At 48.7% G+C, this 20,816-nt stretch overlaps 2 protein-coding genes across 2 annotated transcripts; one reads left to right on the plus strand and one right to left on the minus strand.

Moving 5' to 3' along the window:
• Positions 1-543: 543 nt before the first annotated feature.
• On the minus strand, positions 544-11,815 carry OSGEP (O-sialoglycoprotein endopeptidase). Its single transcript, XM_033170613.1, has 12 exons — positions 11,714-11,815; positions 9,590-9,710; positions 8,948-9,067; positions 8,358-8,533; positions 7,517-7,612; positions 6,693-6,742; positions 4,711-4,789; positions 4,396-4,461; positions 3,628-3,718; positions 2,346-2,421; positions 1,257-1,355; positions 544-743 (listed from the first exon to the last, which is right to left on the minus strand). The coding sequence occupies exons 2-12, from the start codon at positions 9,702-9,704 to the stop codon at positions 704-706; spliced, it is 1,008 nt and encodes a 335-aa protein (XP_033026504.1). The 5' UTR covers positions 9,705-9,710; positions 11,714-11,815; the 3' UTR covers positions 544-703.
• Positions 11,816-13,746: 1,931 nt separating this feature from the next.
• APEX1 (apurinic/apyrimidinic endodeoxyribonuclease 1) lies at positions 13,747-19,646 on the plus strand. The gene is made up of 4 exons (XM_033170018.1): positions 13,747-13,892; positions 15,595-15,776; positions 17,973-18,165; positions 19,063-19,646. Exons 1-4 carry the CDS (start codon positions 13,829-13,831, stop codon positions 19,575-19,577), a joined length of 954 nt encoding a protein of 317 aa, XP_033025909.1. The 5' UTR covers positions 13,747-13,828; the 3' UTR covers positions 19,578-19,646.
• Positions 19,647-20,816: the final 1,170 nt, after the last annotated feature.

Raw genomic sequence — 20,816 nt, forward strand, 5'->3', positions numbered from 1 at the left:
AATGCCAATGACAGTCTGATCCTCTCTATCTACACCGGAGTGTGGGGAACACAGGCCCTGGGGCCAAACGAGTCCCTCCAAGGCTCATCTTACGTTTATCTGGCCCTGTAGATTCTCCCCAGACAGCACCCCTTCCCTAGCCGCTGCCACCACACTGTCTTCCAAGGGCACACCCCTCAACAGTTCTGCTTCAGACCCTCCTTGAGTGTTTCTGCCTCGCAGGAATGTGTTCTTGAACCCGGAGAATGCCTCTTGCTGGCCTGGGTGATGATGGAGAGGTGTGTGGTGTACAAGCTAGCGGACTGCACAAAAGGTAACAATTGCATGTGTGGGGGCCCCCCAGCAAAGAAGATTGCCCTCAGGCTGGGGGGGGGTGGAGATTCCCCCTCTCTGACCTCCATGGTCCCTCTTCGTTAGGTCTTGGGTTGCTCAAGTAAGCCCATCCACAAATCACACCTTAGTTTTCCAAAAGGAAGAAGGTACATTGCACCCCTTTTTCCATTCACACAATAGCTCCTGCGACCTAGGACAGAAACAGGAAGCTTCTAAACAAAAGCCAAAGTGTTTATTCTGGTTCGAATTAGTTTCCCATCAAATGTCCATGGAGATTTCAGCAACCCTGGTATTCCTGCCCACAGTGTCTATGTATCCGGCTGTTTATCGCCTTCAGGAGGCATGGCATCCATGCAGAGAGAAGGGGTGGTCAGTCACGCCAAGTCACCTCCACTTCGTCCGTACGATACCTGCGGAAAGGTGGGAAAAGGCCAGACTGAGGCTGCATTCAGGCAGCGCTTTGTTCTGCCTTCTGCCAGTGCAGTGTAATGGTTAAGAGCGGTGGACTCGTAACCTGGTGAACCGGGTTCGCGTCTCCGCTCCTCCACATGCAGCTGCTGGGTGACCTTGGGCTGGTCACACTTCTCTGAAGTCTCAGCGTCACTCACCTCACAGAGTGTTTGTTGTGGGGTAGGAAGGGAAAAGGAGATAGTTAGCTGGTTTGAGACTTCTTAGGGGAATTATAAAGCGAGATATCAAATCCAAACTCTTCTTCTTCCTAACTTTCCCTTACTTATAAAAAATAATACGTGTTATGTTTCCCTACTATTGAGGGCAGGGCTGGCAACAAAAATAAGGTTAAGTTATCTCCATTTGATAGCTGCTGAAGCAACATCGGAGCTCTGCTCTCCTGCAGCACAGGCCTCGCCTGAGATCTGCACGCAAGATACCCTCCCCCACCTCACAAAACAAGGCACAGTCACCTCTGTGTAATCCATGAATCCTTAAGCGCAGTGATTTGCCCTGATCGGAACATCTCCCAGCCAGCTTGTGCAATCATGGCCCCGTTGTCAATGCAGAACCTGGATGACAAAATGGGCAGAGAAGAATAATGGCTAAAGGGGTGTTGAGTTGGTGTTGGCAATGCTGGGACTTCTGGGTTCACTCCTAGCTTGGAGTTTTACTGCCTCCGTATTAATAAAACAATAAGCTGTGGGGGGCCACACGTCCACAAAATGAAAATATGACATTTAGGTGCTTCTAGATGCAGTATCATCCACAATGTCCCCTTATCTTGCGGTACGAATTTAACATCTGCAGTGGGAGAGCAAACTCTTGTCTCGATTGAGGCCCAGGTGAATAGGATCAAACTTTGCTCAGCCTATAATTTGCATATCTGACAATGTGGGCCCCGACCCACAAAAGCTTCCAAAAATAAGGATTTAAGATGCCACGAGATTTTTGGTTGCTTTTGCTGCAAAAGACTTTTTAACAAAAGGGTGCAGCTACCCCTCTGCATTAACCATGTTTATGAATCTGGAAAAAAATTGTCTGATAGATGTTTATTTGGCATTTACGCCCATCATACAATATAATCATACAATACAAAACAAGCAGTCAATCAAAAATCAGATATAATCAAATAAAACGACGACCCAATGCAGGCCGCGGATATAATAACACAACTCAAAGGGACCAATATTATCACTTCGATAAAACATATCTAAAAAAGAATTAAGGTTAAAATTTAGGCACCCAAAACTAAAACCAATGTCTAATTCTATTTTTGAAAACATATCTAATTATCAGTAATCGGCTGAGATCCCATTTTGTCTCTTGTGCGAGATGACGGCTGTTAGGAATCTAGTAACCTGTAGAGTTATATAAGGGTCCACATCTTGGAGAACCCAAGCAAGACGTAGGTCAACTGGCTTATCAGCAATGGACTGAATTATCAGATTTAATATACTGGCACGTATCAATCTGTACATAGGGCAACCATTCTGCTGCAGACTCATGAGAGCCTAAATCTGGGAGGGTCTTGGAATGGATGCAGGCAGGGGGAAGCTTACCTTTCATCCGTAGCAAAGAGTTTCGCTCCTCTTTCCTTGCACATGACTCCCATCATGTCTTGCAGCCGCTCGTTACCTGGAGAGGAAGAACACAGGGAATGCATGCCGTGCATTAAGTGAGGGCAGACAAACAACATGCCAGAAAAAGCACCTTTGTATGTTCAGCACTTTCCCACCTCCAACGAGGGAAGAACCTAAGTCAGGCATAGGCAAACTCGGCCCTCCAGATGTTTTTGAGACTACAATTCCCATCATCCCTGACCACTGGTCCGGATAGCTAGGGATGATGGGAGTTGTAGTCCAAAAACATCAGGAGGGCAGAGTTTGCCTATGCCTGACCTAACAGGAGGGTGGATGGGTCTCAGTCTTGGCTGTCTATAGCAAACCTAGCCTTCTTCAAGATCAGTTACCACTAGGATAGTGTTCATCAACTTTGGGTCTTGTTGGACTACAACTCCCATCATCCACAACTAGTTTAGCCGATGGTCAAGGATGATGGGAGTTGTAGTCCACCAGCATCTGTGGACGCAAGGTTGAAGAACACTGCCCTGGTGGACACAGGTAGTTTGGATTTTGTTTCCACAGAACAGTTGTGGGTATAAAATGAGGAACATAAGGAGAGTTTACTGACCAGGCCAATAGCCCATCTAGCCCAGCATCCTGTTCTCAAAGTGGCCAAACAGATGCCCATGGGAAGCCCACAAGCAGGAGCTGAGCACAAAAAACCCCTCTCCCCACCTGTGATTCCTAGCAACTGGTATTTAGAGTCATATACTGCCTCTGGTTGTGGAGAGAAAGAACATAATTATTGTGTCTAGTAGCCTTTGATAGCCTTATCCTCCGTGAATTTGCCTAATCCTCTTTTTAAAGACATCCAAATTGACAACCATCTTGGATCAGGAATGGGAACTTGAGTTGAGACACATACTTGGAAATCTCCAAACTAGAAAGGGCCAAATCAGAGTTTTTAAAGAAGCATTTGTTGCTAGATGAAACACGGGTGAGAAAATTAAGGATTCTGAAAAGACGGAAACGGTGGGGAAGCAATTAGACGTGACACCATTCAACGGAGGCTGAAAAGAGAGGGTCCCAGCCCAGTTTTGAGAGCATACTGGGAGCGATGAGAAAGCACTGGGGAGCGGGAGCGATGCAGATGGAGCCACTGTGTAGGTCAAATTGCTCTGAGGACTTGTTTGGGGAAGGAGAGATGGGAGGAGAATTCAGAAGGCGAACAGGGCAGTGGCTTCAGCCATCCACACCACACTTGCTTGGTGACACCTACAGCCAACGCCACCCACGATCAACGCCTCACAAGAGCCTGTGTGCGCCATGGCCCGTTCCGTTATCTCCACCAGCATAGCAAACAGAGTCTCCTGGTGGGCAGAGAGAAACCGAAACAGACAAAACAATTATGAAGGCATCCATTTTTTAGTCTCGTGTGCAGGACACAGGTTGAGCCCCGGGCCCTGAATTTCTGTGTCAATCATAATCAGGTGCCGATTGCCACAGAAGGTGCCCTTGCCCACCCACTGGTCCAACCCCTCTTCCATCTCTGGGCACAAAGTGTGTCACCCTCTCCTGCCTGCCCTGATGGGTAAGGAGAGGAACCAGGCCCTTCATGGTTGCTAAGCAACCTCTAAAGAGGCCTGCCGCCTCTTTCTTGGTTGACCTGGAAGCAGCCGATACACTAAGTTGGTCTAGAAAGCGCAGTTGTTGCTCGTTCCTCCTCAGATAGGACTGAAAAGCAGCCACTCAGGAGGAGGAAGCAGAAATGCTTTTGCCCAACAGTGGGCAGCCCTGAAAGGCCCACAAGCTCAGTGGCAGAGCATCGGAAGATCCCAGGTCCAGTTCCCAGCATCTCCAGACAGGGCTGAGAGAGATCCCCTACGTGAAACCTTGGAGAGCATCAATACCTGTCCTTGTAGACAATATTGAGCTAGAAGATGCACCAGTGGTCTGACCCAAGCAACTTTCTGTGTTCATACGACAACCCTAGAGGCGGCATACTGTATCAGCCCCATCCTAGGCCTTGGCCTGGTTAGTTCCTCACCTGTAGGGAGAAGCAAAGGTCCTCCGGAGTACATTCTTTTGCAGCTAGCATCCTATGAGCCACTTCCTGCGCAGAGAGAGGAAGAGAAGGGGCAATGAAGAAGGGTTGCCACTGTTTTTGCTGAAGAAGGCTGCGGTGCAGCTGCAAGCAGGCGCAAGCCCGACCCATTCTCCTGCCTTGAAGACAGACTATAGTTTGAAAGAAGTCCCATGCCTGTCATCCAGCATTCAAGGGCAGAAGAAACCCCAACACGGAGGAAGAGAAAGGTGGCAACCAACCTCAGGTGGAATGGAAGATAACGAGACTTGACCTTACCTCTATATGGGATAAGATCCCAGAAAATGACACATCCATGCCTTTCACTGTGTAGGGGAGTTCGACCAGCTTTTGGCCCCTGTGTAGGAAGCAGAATGTGTTAAGTCCCCCTCTCACAACCCAAGGCCATTTTATAGAAGAAGGAGGAGGAGGAGGAGTTTGGATTTGATATCCCACTTTATCACTACCCTAAGGAGTCTCAAAGCAGATAACATACTCCTTTCCCTTCCTCCCTCACAAGGGAAAGGAGAATGTTAGCCACTTTGAGACTCCTTCGGGTAGTGAAAAGCGGGATATCAAATCCAAACTCTTCCTCTTCTTCTTCTTCTTCTTCTTCTTCTTCTTCTTCTTCTTCTTCTCTGTGAGGTGAGTGGGGCTGAGAGACTTCAGAGAAGTGTGACTAGCCCAAAGTCACCCAGCAGCTGCATGTGGAGGAGCGGAGACGCGAACACCAGATTATGAGCCTACCACTCTTGACCATTACACCACACTGGCTCACTGGACTAGGTGTCCAGTCCCCTTAGAATCCAGTTTGTCTGTGTCCATTTTTTTAAAAATACATCACAACGCACTAGGCCTCATTAAAATTGTGGGGAAAGGCATCCAATACGTGCACCTTGGGACAAATTTATACAATTGTCTGTGACAGGAAAGGTGTGTGTTTGTGTGTGTGTTACAATATGAGTCTTCCCAAGGATATAGCTAGGCACTGGGCGACCTAAAGCCTTGTTCATGAGATATGTACACAGTGGGGGTAGCATAGGGATTTTCCTGCCACAAATAATCTTGCAAACTCATATTTATTATTATTATTTACTTTTACAATAAATTTTATATTACGTTAAATTGCTGTTATTCATTGTTCTGCTTTTAAAATATATCAGACACTTTTAGAAGACATCTGAAGGCAGCCCTGTTTAGGGAAGCTTTTAATATCTGAAGGACTATTGTGTTTTAATATTGTGTTGGAAGCTGCCCAGTGTGGCTGGGGAAACCCAGCTAGATGGGCGGAGTATAAATAAATAAATTATTTATTATTATTATTATCATCGTGATCATCATCATCATCACCACCACACTGTCCTTCTACATGATGCCGTAACAAGGCACAAGAGTCATGTCCCCCATCTCAGGATCTCGCCAGCCGCCACACTCGGAGGACTTCTCTTCTGCAGTGCCCCCCCCCCCCGAGTGAAGACGTGGTTCTCCTGTCATCCTCATACTCTGGGAATGACTCCTTCTGTATCATCTGCTACTCTGCAGCCACACAGGTGCACAGGACTGCAGAACTGGCCACAGGGCCCTTGAAGGGCTGCAGACAGTCCTCCCCAGAGACGAAGAACCACTGGAAGAGAAAACTCTGCCAGCTTTGGGGTAACTTAGGACCTTCAGTGGGAGAGCGTCCTCCATACCTCAGCCAACAAGGCTCACTGGGAGCTGTTCAGGGTCCTGATCTGCTGTGCCTTGACCTGACTTGCCTAGACTTGAAGAGACTAGAAGAGGTGCTGGTAATTGTGACTACTTCCCCTGTGGGGGTCCCGATCCCCAGCTGAACAGGGTCTAGGTCCCTGCCATGCAATCTGTAATCTCAGCTTTGCTTAGTCAAATTTATTATATATATACAAATTTCGCACATTGCATATAAAAGGCTGAAAATGGGGAATATAGCATTTGTGGAAAGCTCAGGAAGCCCGAAAGAAGCCTGTTAGGAAGGACTTTTAGCAATTGGAGCTCAATTCCAATTTGGGATGTGCCCCAAAATAGGACACTTTTCCTTTTGCATTTATTGGCAAATTCCTAGTCCCTTTTCTTCTCCCAAATTCTGGGTGTGGATCAAACTATTACTGAACAACTTTCTCCGAAGCCGGGGTGGGATTGAGAATGAAACAGAAAACCCAGTGAAACTCATGCAGCTAGTGAAAAATGTAACATGTTTGCACAAAATGTGTGTATGTCTTTTTTTTTCTTTTTTCATTACTCACTTCTTGGCCATCTGTTCAATGTTGTAGCCCGGGCTGGGATCGTTTGAGATCTAAGTTGAGAGAGGCAACACAGCTGTCAGAACTCTATATGGCCTCGTAAGGCACCATCACCCTTCCCATCACACAGAACTAGCCAGATGGACCATTGGAGAGCCATTTGGCTACGTACAATACTCATCCCGTGAGAGCAACCTGCTGAGTGACAGTCAGAGAAAGGTGGAGAGGGATAGAAATTGCACACGAGGAAGAAGAAGAAGAAGAAAAGTTTGGATTTGATATCCCGCTTTTCACTACCCGAAGGAGTCTCAAAGCGGCTAACATTCTCCTTTCCCTTCCTCCCCCACAACAAACACTCTGTGAGGTGAGTGGGGCTGAGAGACTTCAAAGAAGTGTGACTAGCCCAAGGTCACCCAGCAGCTGCATGTGGAGGAGTGGAGACACGAACCCGGTTCACCAGATAACGAGTCTACTGCTCTTAACCACTACACCACACTGGCTCTCACTGCAGAGGAGAAACAGGGAAGCTATCGCTTGGCTCTCGCCTTCCATTTTCTGCATCTCTGGCAGCTGATGTTCCCTTCTCCGCCCCCTTCCAAGTCATAAGGAAAATCAGCCACCAAGGTGAAGGAGAAGGAGAGATAGAGAAGGGGAAAGTAAACAGGAGGAGAAAAGAAGCCAGTTATTTCTCCATCATTTTGAGTGTCGCTTCTATCCCCACCCCTCTCAATCTCAGGCAGGTAAGGTAATGGGGCCAGAGTTGGGGGGGGTGATGTAGAAAACCAGGTATCGCCCAGTCCTAGTTGTCTCTCCTTTCAATTGCTCACCTTCAACACCCGAGCAAAGCGGTCCAGGCAGTTCCCTACGGCGATGTCGATGGTTTCTCCAAATATACGATATCGGTGCTCAGAATATGCAATAACCTGGGTGTGGGGTGGAGAGGAGAGGAGAAAGAGGGGGGCAACACCATGACGCTCAGGACAACTCCAGACCATACGTATAAAGCACACTCAGAGAGAGTGCAGCGTAACACCTTAAGTGCTGAACTAGGGTTGAAATCTCCAAGCAGTGGTTGGGGAGCCAGCCAGCCAATACAAAAGATGAAATAAATTAAGAGGGGGAAGAGCTTGGGAGAGAGGGGGGAAGACGCCTATATTTCCCCTTCACTGTCAGAGGAGAGAGAACCTAAGAAGAGCTTTTCTGGATCAGGCCAAGTACTCATCTACCCAGCATCCTCTTCTCACAGTGGCTAAACAGATGCCCATCATGGGGAGCCCACAAGCCAAACCTGAGCACAAGAGCCCTCGCCCTGCCTGCAGTTTCCAGCAAGGATACTGCCTCCTACAATGTAAGTAGAGCAAAGCCATCTTAGCAGCTTTGTGGGACTACGACTCCCATCATCCATGACCACGGGCCATGCTGGCTGATGGAAACTGGAGAACGTCCTGGAAGGCCACAGGTTGCCCTCTCCTTGCTGTAGCATTCAAAACACAGCAAGATTCTGTGGAAAGGGCAGGAAATACTCATCCCCCCCCAAAGGGCTAAAGGGTTCATTGAGAAGCACCCAAGAACAAAACTCTGAATACCAGCTGCCGGGAATCACACCTGGGGAGAGTTGCTGTTGCATTTGGGTCTTCCTTGTGGGCCACCGTGAGAACGAGATCTTACCTGTGTGTTTCCACCGCTGACGTACAACACGGTTGGGTTCTGGGCACCAGTTATCAGCCTCCCCATCTCAATGTGCCCCACGCAGTGATTCACCCCAATCAAAGGCTTCCCCCACAGCTGGGCCACCGTCCGTGCCACAACTGCTACAGTCACCAGTGGGGCACCCATGCCTGGACCTGGATAAGGGAGGGGAAAAGATGTTTAAGGCCAACAGGACCGGATGGAATTTGCCTCTCTCACATCCTGTTCGCGACTGTGCTTTCCTCAATACTCTCTTCATTGCCAAGAACTATTAGTGTTATTATCATAAAACTGCCACAATACAATAGAAAAATGTGGCCCTCCGGGCTTCTGTCTCTGGCCCTCAGACCTCTGCTCAGGCCCTGCCCCCTCACCGGCCCTGCCCCACACTAGCTCAAGTGCTTTCGCCCGGCTGAAATGTTTCCTTGAACTGTGGTAATGCTGCCTCTTGTTTCCTGAATGCAGAGAGAAGGAACCTCCGACCTGCTCTTCAAGGTCACCCGCCTGGTAAGGCTCCTTGAGGAATCCAAAATGGCGGCTGCCCAGCAAGAATTATGTGAGGGACTCACCCTTGGTGAAAGCCACAGCATCAATGTCCTGTGGCTTCAGCCCAGCCTCCTGCAGGGCCTCCTGCAGCACGGCAAGGACACAAGCCCGGTGGTGGCACGCAGTGTCACTTGGCAAGAAACCTGGAATGTGGAGGAAGAAAAAAAGGCGTCAGGACAGGGAGACATAGAAAGGTTAAAAGCTGAGGGCAGATCTCTTAAGGAGGGCTGTGTAAATTCAGTGTATATGGCCCACCCCCTTCTCTCTGTCCACACTCCTGTGCACTAGAAGCCCAAACTGTGTATCAAGAAAAAGAATTACACAAATGCTTGTAAAACTTGGAATGGTAAGGAAGAAGCGTACTCAGGGCTGTCTCTGTGTACGCTGAGATTCTGCCAATAATTCAAATCCTGAAGATTACAACAACAGCAGCCATGTTCCTAAACATTACAATGGAGAAGCTGTGCTTGAAAGTGCACTGGCAAGGTCTCAGAAGCCAGAGAGACAGTCAGATAGTGCCCTGCCCCTAACTAGCAAAACGGGAATTAATAACGCTAAAGAAAGCTGGAATTATGCAAAATATAATGACTTTCCTTCAGTGCAGGGTACATGCGCCCCAGGGAACACAGGGCGGAGGAATAACGTGGTAGAAAGCCTATACTCACCCTGCCCCGGAGGGGTGACATATGTTCGCCGAGGATTGCTCAGCACCTCTCCATCCCGCACGATCCCCACTCCAATCTTGTTGGCACTGCCCTCAAAGCCTATCACCACAGGCATAGCATCCTGCAAAGCCAGAGAGAGAGAGAGAAAAAAGAATTTTTACTTTGTTGCAAAGAGGCACCATGTTACCTCCAACCCAACAGAGTAGGGGTCCCCAAACTAAGGCCCAGGGGCCGGATGCAGCTCAATCGCCTTCTCAATCTGGCCCGCAGATGGTCCAGCAATCAGCGTGTTTTTACATGAGTAGAATGTGTCCTTTTATTTAAAATGCATCTCTGGGTTATTTGTAGGGCCTGCCTGGTGTTTTTACATGAGTAGAATGTGTCCTTTTATTTAAAATGCATCTCTGGGTTATTTGTAGGGCCTGCCTGGTGTTTTTACATGAGTAGAATGTGTCCTTTTATTTAAAATGCATCTCTGGGTTATTTGTGGGGTATAGGAATTCGTTCATATTTTTTTTCAAAATATAGTCTGGCCCCCCACAAGGTCTGAGGGACAGTGGACCGGCCCCCCTGCTGAAAAAGTTTGCTGACCCCTGCACCAGAGGCAGTTTTAGAGTAGCATGAGCAGTTTGGCCGCACTGGGCACTGCACTGCAGGGGGCACCACAACAATGCTGTAGAACAGAGCACAAGAGCAAAATTTTCATGTTGGACAGGGTGCCGTAGAAATTTGAGAGCCAAAGTCTGCCACTGAGCCCACTATGAAGAAAACAGAGTTCTGTACAATCACAAACACATATCAGAACCACCCCGTTTCCCACTTCTTCCTTCCCTGCCCTACCTGGTAATTTATTTATTTACTGCATTTATATCCCATCTGCAAGAGGCTCAAGGTGGTGTAGTGTGCCTGATTCTCCTGCTCCTCATTTAATCCTCACAGTAACCCTGTGAGGTAGGCCAGGCTGAGAGGTGGTGACAGGCTCAAGGTCATACAGTGAGCTCCATGGCAGAACCCTGATCTTCAGGTCCTTGTCTGACACTCTAAACAACCCATCACACTGGCTCTCCATGCAATTGTAATAAGCATGCAGAAATAGTCATGCAGTTGACAGGCAGAGATGCCCATCCACTTTTTTGCCACCCTGGTGGGCATGTGCAAGAAGGTGGCTAAAGAGCACGTGCTTGGCATTTGTCTGACCTGAGATTTTTCTCTTTCTATCCAAGATTTAGCTCAGGGTTTAGTTCCACTGGGAGAAAAAAACAGGGCAGTTCCAGCTCTGGCTACCAGGTTTTAATAAGGTCGTTGACAAAAAAGAGGGTATTCAGGATGGTGTAGGTTTTGCAAACTTAGTCCAGGTTGAAAGGGCTGAGCCAGTTTAGCTTGGAGAAAATTAAGAGGAGATGTTGGCAGCTGCCTCCAAACATCTGTTACTTTGAAGATGGAGCAGATTTGTTCTCTGTTGCTCTAGTGGTCAGAACTAGAATAAATAGGTAGAAATCGCAGAGACTTGGGCGAAATTTTTGTGGGAAACCTATTAACTGTAAGGGCTCTTTTACGGTGAAGCAGATCGCCTCTGCAGGTGGTTGTAGACTACAACTTCCATCATCCCTCACTGCTGGCTGCACTGGTTAGGGCTGATGGGAGTCCAATAGACAGACTGTGCGCTGGAAGGACAGATCCTGAAGCTGAGGCTCCAATACTTTGGCCACCTCATGAGAAAAGAAGACTCCCTGGAAAAGACCCTGATGTTGGGAAAGATGGAGGGCACAAGGAGAAGGGGACGACAGAGGATGAGATGGTTGGACAGTGTTCTCAAAGCGATTGGCATGAGTTTGGCCAAACTGCGGGAGGCAGTGGAAGATAGGCGTGCTCTGGTCCATGGGGTCACGAAGAGTCGGACACGACTGAACAACAACAACAGCGCTATTGGGTTAATCCCTTTCAAGGACCTGAAATGAAGGGCTCTCGTCTTGATCTCGTCTCCCATCCGCGGGAGAGGGATATTGCACGTGTGAATCAGAGACCTCCGGGGCCCCTGCCTCCTCCTACTAGAGTTGCGGAGCATTTGCTTAGCGTAGGCGCACTGGGAGCTGCAAAGAAGAGGAGCAAAGGAAGCAGGCTTACAATCTCTTCTCCCCGCACTTGGTGGCGATGGGCTCCACGTGGGTTCTCTGTCTCTCACCCAGGCAGGGTCTCCCCGCTTCCGTGTCTTTACACTGATCCAAGTTGGCAGCTGCAGAAAACTCAAGACTGCGAGAGGATGTTGATAGAAGAAGAACCGGGGGGGCGGGGATGGGAAGGGGAAAGGCGCGGAGGGGAGGGGGGGAGAGAGAGAAACTCGAGAGAGATTTAAACTGCAGCGCCTCCACCTCCTTGATTATAGGCAATGAGAAAGAGGCAGAGAATCTAGAGATAGGAAAAAGACAATCAGCCATCGGCTTCTGGTTTTCATTCGGCCACCTCCATATGCGGGGGGGGGGACCCAAGGATAGGCATTTTAATAACAATTTTTAAAAAGCATTGCTTCTCTTTAAGAGCCTTGCTGGATCAGGTAAAGCACCCCACCCAGCGCCACATTCTTATCATCACAGAAGGCAGCGAGATGCCAACCCTTGGCATGAAAGCATGGCTCTCTCTCTCCACCTGAGAGTCCTAGCCACTCACTGACATTCAGAGCGATGTTGCCTCCGGCAGTGGAACATGATCATCTTTTAAAAAAAAATTTAAAAAAAATCCTGTATAAACTCTCCCGCCTCCCCTGATTTATTTTATTTTGCATTGGCTGCCGCCCCCAGTTCAATTGAGAACCTATGGTGTTGGTATAACTCCAGTAAAACTTGTGACTCCCCTTTGGGGCGGAGGCTACCCTGAGAGAATCCCGCTACGTCATCAGCCACCGAACTTCTTCTACTCCCTCTCCACGTGACACGCTCTATGATTCTTTAACCCCTTCATGCCACTACGGTCCATACCTTTTCCTCCATCAAAACCAAGGCATCGCCCCTCTCGCTTTCACAATTAGAGCCCCGCCCTCTCAGGCCCTTTTCAGCAGCCTCTGTCACGTGATACAAATCCACTCCACGTGCTGCTCTCCCGGGCTCTCCATTCTCCTTGCGCGCGTGCGAGCTCTGCAGTCTCCGCCTTTGTCTCTGGCGCGCGCAGGGATCCTGGTGCGGTAAGAGCAGGAGGAGGAGAAATAATTGGAGTTTGATCTTACCTGTTTATTAGCTATTATTTTATTTTATTAATTGCATTATTTATACAGAAACGAAGGGGGAAGCTGGTCTTCTATCTTTGCAGAGGGAGGGTGTATTGATAAGGTAGTTCCTCCTCCCCGCTTTTTGTTCCCTCTTCTCCCCGGAAGGCCTTTAAAGGTGCTCTTAAAAGTTGTGCGGCTGGTAAAATCTCAGCTGGTGCAGATTTCGTTATAGTTGCATGGCGGGGGGGGGGGCGGGGAGACACACAACCAAGTGGTGCATATGCAATCCTAGTTGCATAGCAGGTAAAAATCCGGTTGGTGCAAAATTGTCGTGGTTGCATGACAGGTAAAAACCGAGCTGGTTCAGCCCCCCCTCCCCCCATTGCATCTTGCTAAGACTTGAATTAGCTAGAAGGTTAATCCAGTCTAGTGTCTATGCCTCCTCATATATTTCTGTTCTCTGGCCAGCTGTAGCACAGAGTGGTGACGTCTTGTCAGGGCACTGTCATTTGAACTGGGGGAATTATCATAATTGGCTAAGAATGAGCAGATATTTGTGGAGCAAAAAGACACTTTGCTGGGTGGAAAGTCGCCCATGCAGTGTTTTCAGGGTGGCATTATTAGGGGACTAATTATTGTTATTATTAATAAATTAATAATTAATAATTAGGGGATTCTTCTTAAGGAGAGCCTGCCGGATCAGGCCAAAGGCCCATCCAGTATCCTGTTCTCATAGCAGCCAGCCCATAAGCAAGACTTGAATGCCAACAGCACTCTCCCCACTTGTGATTTCCAGCAAATGGTATTCAGAGGCAGAACACAGTCATCTCATCTTTATCCTCTGTGAATTTGCCTAATCTTTTAAAGCCACCAAAGTCAACGGGGCTTATGGCACTAGAAGGTGCCTGTTTGGAGGACATTTGGGAGTGTTTACGGTAATGATCCTTCCTCCCCAGCAGACAACGTTGCTGTTCAGTAGCCTGCTGCAGGCAAGGTTGCGCTGCCCGCTGCCTAGGGTAGGATCCAGCTGGGCACCTACAATGCCAAAAAGGGGCAAGAAGAAGGAAGGCGAAGCCCTTCCTGAGGAGAAGGAGGCAGTGGCAGGTCAGTGTCTTCAGTCTTGGCAATAAAAAATGATTTGAATGTGGACGGGGCTTATATGACACTTGAAATAGATATTTTTAGGACTCACCCTGTTCTTGTGGCTGTAATTTGTTTTAAACATATATATATATATATATACACACACACACACACACACACACACACACACATATATATGTGTGTGTGTGTGTGCTGTAACCTGCTTTGGTACTATTTTTGTGAGGGATGGATAAGAAATTAAATTATTATTTTTATTATTACTACTACTACTAAGAATAACCTTTCAGATGTTTTGTGCATCGTAGTCTTTCTCTCAAACGTACTACAAGGTGGGGAATTGAGTGAACTTGGAGGGCTGGATCCAGAACTAACCCAAACTCTGTGACATACACATACACCTGGACAACACCGTTACTGGCCCAAACAACATCAAACATACCATCTCAGGACTATTTAATTGCTCATCTTCTAACATTGTGTATGCCATCAAATGTCAACAGTGCCCTTCAGCTCTCTATATTGGACAAACAGGCCAAACCCTACGCCAAAGGATAAATGGACATAAATCTGATATCAGGAATCACAAGACAGAGAAACCAGTAGGAGAACACTTCAGTCTCCCAGGACATTCTATACAAGATCTCAAAGTAGCTGTCTTACTACAAAGGAATTTGAAAAATAGACTGGAAAGAGAAGTTGCTGAATTGCAACTCATTACCAAACTTAAGACCATGGAGAGACCTGGTCTGAACAAAGACATTGGATTCTTATCTCATTATACATGACAAAGCTATCTTTAGCCATCTCACCCCTTGCTTTTTCCTGTAAGACCAACTGCAGTCGTCAACAGTCGTTAACAGGTTTTCCACAGCTATCAGCCAATCACCCATTCCCACCACCCTTCTGAGTAATACCCCTCCCCACTCTCTCACTATATATAAGGGTCTGGTGACTTCTGTTTCAGTGTATCTGAAGAAGTGTGCATGCACACAAAAGCTCATACCAAGAACAAACTTAGTTGGTCTCTAAGGTGCTACTGGAAGGATTTTTTTTCATTTTTCATTTTGTCCAAACTCTGTCAGACATTTTTGATAGGTGGGTGGGCCTGCCCATTTGCCAGTTTCCTGGTGTCATTATGGCATCAGACGATTGACAGTTGCAAGCCTCAAAGAGCAGGCAGGCTTACCTTCGATTTTAGTGCTGTGGGCCCATCTTTCAATATGATGTCCTAGCTCAACCCTCTAACCAACACACTGGCTCATAATCCTACGTTGCTAGCCCTGGAGTTAAGTAAAACCGCTTCCCTGGTGGAGGTGTTCCTCTGCCCCAGATTTGGTTCCTGTGTGGCATCTTTATATGTGCGTTTGTTTGTGTGAATGAATGAATGACACACATGCGCTTGGATCCACTCTTGCAAATAAATCCACAGAACTATCAAACAAACCAGCCTACCTCCCCACCCTCAATCCACTAGGCTACATGCCTACATTGACAATGTTATTTCTATATGGACAAAAAAATAATGAAAAAAGATAAACTGATGCTTACAAACCACTGCTACCTAGTTACTTGGAGGAAAATGTTATTTGCTAGATGAAATCAGGCAAGAAGGTCTTTGCAAACCTTACATGGAACCCCAATGTGTCTTGTGACTGATAGAAAAGTGAATTGTTTCTTACTCTTCACTCTTTATTCTTGCCAGAACCAGAGCCTAAGAAGGCTAAGAAAGGTGGGGCGAAAGCTGAGAAGGAGGCCGACGGTCCAATCCTGTACCAAGACCCGCCTGACAAACTCACCTCTCCCAGTGGCAAGAAATACACCTTGAAGGTCACCTCCTGGAATGTCGACGGGATCCGAGCCTGGTTCAAGAAGAAGGGGCTGGAGGTAAGCCGTAAGAATAGGCTCAGCCGGTGGAGACTGACCCCTGATGGGGGGGTTGGGCACTGCCCCGCTAACCCCAGTCTTCCCTCACAGCCCCATCTGCCTGCCTTCCTGCTTGCATCCTGTCCTGCCAGCTTCTTCCTCCTCCATCTCGGTCTCTTGCCCCCTGGAGACAAAATGAGAATTGAGTTGGCCAGGCCTCTCCTTGGCTAGCTGTCCCCCTGCTTTATGGGCTCTCTGCCTTTCACACTACCAGAATCTGACCTGGGATCCATTTATCCCATGACTGTTCATAGATCTTGCCCCCCGCCCCCCATGAATTTTTTAATTCCATTTCAAAGAGGCCGCCGCCGCCACATCTCGTGGTCTCTGTGAATTCCACAAATTGGTTCTGGGTTCCATGAAGGAGTCCTTCTGTTTATTTGGGTGACTCCTCCTGAATGCAAGTGATGGTGTGGGGTGTAGATCTTCCCCCTCCCATGTGCCTCCCTTCTCTCTCTGTACTTTATTTTGAGCATAATTTTATAAAAAGCTTGAGTCTCTTTAGTGATTTCCCCCCACCTCAATATCTAAAGTAGAAGAATGCCTCACATGGTGTAGTTCAGGAGTGGGGAGCTTGTGGTCCTTCAGATGTTGCTGGACTCCAAATCCCACCAGCCTCAGCAATCATGGCATGATGGGAATTGGAGTCCCAGACCTGGAGGGCCACAAGTTGAACTATGTTGGAGGAAAGCCTCTGCGTGGCAGTTTGTGTCCTTCCCTGCTCCCCTTCCACCTTCGTTACAGCCGTTTCCCCTTAGTTGCGCTTCGCCATGGCTACCCATCGCGTTAAACGTTTCCTTGGAGATGATGCAGCCCCTCAAGGGAGATTTGCGTTCCCACCCTCTCATAGAGAAGCAATTAGGAGCCAGTGGTATGGCAACCAGACGCCGTCCTGGGTAAACCGGGGAATCCCCCTGGGACTGCAGGAAGCAAGCAACTGAGCCTGTGAAGGCCAGCAACCAGGGCAATGTATTTTTATCCTGCCTTTTCTCCAAGGACGGAGGAGGCTGCTTCTGAGGGAAGTGTTGGGCCACAGTGAGGCCTTCTCTATCGCAGGCCAATAGACTGGGACTAAAGCAACCTTCTGCTCTTCCCCTCCCAGAACAGACTTCTCAGTAGGAATGCAAGTGAGAGCTGCAACAAAATATTGCTGTGCAGAATACTCCCCTTCTGGGTGCCAGCCAGCCACGCCCTTTTGCAGGGTGCTCCATTCCATTCTCCCATCTGCCTTTCTTTGTCATACTCAGCATTCCTTTGCATGCTCAGACTTTATTGGACTAGGGTTTTTTTGTTTTGTTTTATAGGGATGTTCTTCCTCCTTACGTTTTTGCTCCCCTAAAGATGATTTGCAAATATTGGGGATCCCCAGATCTTGCCTGGTGCCCCTCTCTTTTTTTCTGTGCGGTGCTGTTTTGGTACATAAGAGCCAAGGGATTGGGGAACTGTTGACGGCTAGTAGTATGTGTCCGTTGTACTCCATATTGGCTTTCCGTGTTTCAGAAGTGGGTCTTCTGCCAGCCATTCTTTGAGATGTTGGGGAATTATGTTGAAGACAGCATATAAGTGAATAAATACACTTTCTTCCCCGTTTTATCATCACAGCACCACTGTGAGGGAGTTTTGCCTGAGAGGGAACAATTAGTCCACAATCAGCGAGCTTCATATCTGGGTGGGGATTTGAACCCAGGTCTCTCTGGTCCTAGAGTTGACCCTATTACTACTACAATTGTACCTTGGTTGATGAACACCTTGTGACTCGAACGTTTTGGCTCCCGAATGCCGCAAACCCGGAAGCGAGTGTTCGGTTTGCGAACGTTCTTTGGAATCCGAACATTCGACGCAGCTTCTGATTGGCTGCAGGAAGCAGCACCTTGGTTTCCAAATGTTGGAGCATGAGGTTCTTAATCTCAGGATCGTGGGTTCGAGCCCTACACTGGGCAAAAGATTCCTGCATTGCAAGGGGTTGGTCTAGATGACCCTCATAGTCCCTTCCAACTCTACAGTTCTGTGACTCAAGGAATCCCTTCAGTACGTAGCTAGTTTCATCAGCAAGCTAACCCAGTCCCCTCTCTCAGTCTGCTCCCCACCCTGCTAAATTCCGTTTTTCTTTTTCGTGAGAAGACGGGAGACCTGACTTAAAGCCATCTCTCCCCACAGTGGGTGTGTGAGGAGAAGCCGGACATACTCTGCCTCCAAGAGACGAAATGCGCGGAAAAACAGCTGCCGGCCGAGATCCGGGATCTGGCCGACTATCCCCACAAGTACTGGGCCTGCTCTGATGACAAGGAAGGCTACAGTGGGGTGGCCCTCCTCTCCAAAGCCAAGCCTGTCGATGTCACCTACGGTATCGGTAAGGACTTCTGAAACCCTGTGACAAACTGTACTGGAGGCGGGGACTCTCTGCCCTGGGGGCTGAATGTGGCCCTCCAGGCCTCTTGTCTGGCCCTCAGAACTCTCCTCAGGCCTTGCCTCTCTTGTCTGGCCCTGTCTTCACACCTCAAAGTGTTTTTATGTGGCTTGAATGTGTCCAGATGGAGGATAGAGAGGAACGTGTGTAGAAACTGTGAACGTAAAGTTTGTATCAGTTACTTCACCCACTTTCCCCTCTGGCCTCCCCCACTACTGGCATGTGGCCCCTGGAAAGTTGTCCAGACAGAAACGCGGCCCAAGGGCTAATAAAGGCCCCCCACCCCTAAACTACACTGTCCTCTGCCGCAAATCTATCCTGTTTTGTCTGCAAGTCCTGTGTTTCTTTTGCTTTTGAATGGCGCCCCTGTTTATCTTACAGCTAGCATGGACAACGGTCAAGGATCATGGGAACTGTAGTCCAAAACATCAGGGTTTTTACCATTTTTGCTGTGAATCAGTTTGGGACAATTGGTCCACTGTCAGGCCTTGCATAGTCCCTGGCGAGGTGGTTTGAAAAGAGCTCTGTGGACAAAAGAAAAAAAGGTCACCTGGCGACAGGTGGTGTGGCATAATGGTTAGAGTGTTGGGCTATGACCTGGGAGACCAGGGTTCGAATCCCCACTCTGCTTTGTAGCTCACTAGGTGACCTTGGGCCAGCCACCGTCTCTCAGCTGGTGTATGTAAGTGTAAGAAAAGGAGTATATAAATCAAAACAAACATTGTGACTCAAACTCGGCTTGCAAGGCCTGGGGGAGACCTAGGTTCCCCACCAGATCCAGTTGCCCGCTCTGCTGCTCCTGTAACCGGCGAACGTTTCCGTTCTCTGCCCCCCCTGCAGGCGAGGAGGAGCACGACAAGGAAGGCCGGGTGATCACAGCCGAGTTCCCCTCCTACTTCCTGGTGACGGCCTACGTCCCCAACGCGGGCCGGGGCCTGGTGCGACTGGAGTACCGCCAGCGCTGGGACGTGGCCTTCCGCTCCTACCTGCAAGGCCTGGCCGCCCGCAAGCCCCTCGTCCTCTGTGGGGACCTCAATGTGGCCCACCAGGAGATCGACCTGAAGAACCCCAAGGGCAACAAGAAGAACGCCGGCTTCACCCCCGAGGAGCGGGAGGGTTTCGGCGAGCTGCTGGAGGCCGGCTTCGCCGACACGTTCCGACACCTCTACCCCGACACCCCCTACGCCTACACCTTCTGGACCTACATGATGAACGCCCGGGCCAAGAACGTGGGCTGGCGGCTCGACTACTTTGTGGTCTCCAAAGACCTGCTGGAGAACGTCTGCGACAGCAAGATCCGATCCACGGCCCTGGGGAGCGACCACTGCCCCATCACCCTGTACCTAGCCGTGTGATGGAGATGCCAAGGGGATGGAGGGCGGTTACTAACATGGGTCCTCCGATATTGCAGCTTGAGCCGAGAGAGAGACCCAGCCCTAGAAAACCTGAAAGCCCTGCTTGTGGGATTTGAGATAATGTTCTTTCAGTGTGCCAAGGGTTGCCAACGTAGTGCCATCCAGATGCCTTGCTCTTGGGAGGTGCAGTCCACGACATCTAGAGGGCATTATGGTGGCAAACTCTGGCCTATGTTCATGGGTTGCCTGCTCCTGATCTGGGAGACCGCCTCTTTTGCAGTTCTGCCCCTCTCCCCAAGGATGGTTTTGGGCTTGTGAAATGGTGCACAGTGCTAGGAGAATCCAGTGCTGCAGAAGTTCATGCACCCTTCCAGTCAGCAGGGTCCAAGTTTTCCACTCTAGAGCAGATGGGAGGGAAGAGGCAAAAAAAAAGCCATATGGTGTCTTTCTGACTCAGGGCTGTTAAATGTGAGGTTGGTATCGCCGGTTCAGCAGCTGGCAACCCTTGTGCGATGTGGTTCTCCAAAGTGGAAAAGTTTCTCTGATATTTAGGAGCAGCTGGAGTTTTCTGTCGACCTGGCGCCATTTTCCAACTCCTTTGGCCTTTAACTGTCCATCCCTCCCTCCCTCCCTTATTTTTCTACCTAGCAGCTACCTGTTTTCTCCTTGGAAAAGGCTGCCCCTCTCCTCTAGGCAGCAATGGTGCTCCGAGACAAAATATTTAACTCTTCTGGAAAAAGTGTATTAAACTTTCCTTTATATATATATAAAATGTAAATTTCTACAGCTGTCCTGGTTATTTTTGCAGCCTTATTCTCAAGGTTGTAGGGAAGCAGTGGTGAATGGGCGCTGCCACAGCAACCCTCAGCCTGCCTTCCCACTTCCAGCCAGCCCAAGGGGTCACCTGACCTGTCAGCTTTCTCTGCTTTAGTCTCTGTTACCCCTTGTCACTCAATAGGGGAGAGGATGAGGACATAGGGACAGGCTCCACCTGGTGTTTGGTTCCAATGGGCTTCAGTCACTACGGTTGGAGTCTTGAGTGATGGTCTTCCTCCCTACACCCTGCTAATGACTATTTGCTTCATTTTTATCCTCTCCATCTTCCAGAGTCACAGGAATTACCGTATTTTTCGCACCATAGGGCGCACCTCGTTTTTAGAGGAGGAAACCAGAAAAAAAATATTTTTCTGGTTTTCCTCTTCTAAAAGCCGTTTTTTTGAGGATCAGCTAAAAGTTTTG

This window comes from Lacerta agilis, chromosome 14 (genome assembly GCF_009819535.1).
Source record: "Lacerta agilis isolate rLacAgi1 chromosome 14, rLacAgi1.pri, whole genome shotgun sequence".
Classification (NCBI taxonomy): Eukaryota; Metazoa; Chordata; class Lepidosauria; order Squamata; family Lacertidae; genus Lacerta; species Lacerta agilis.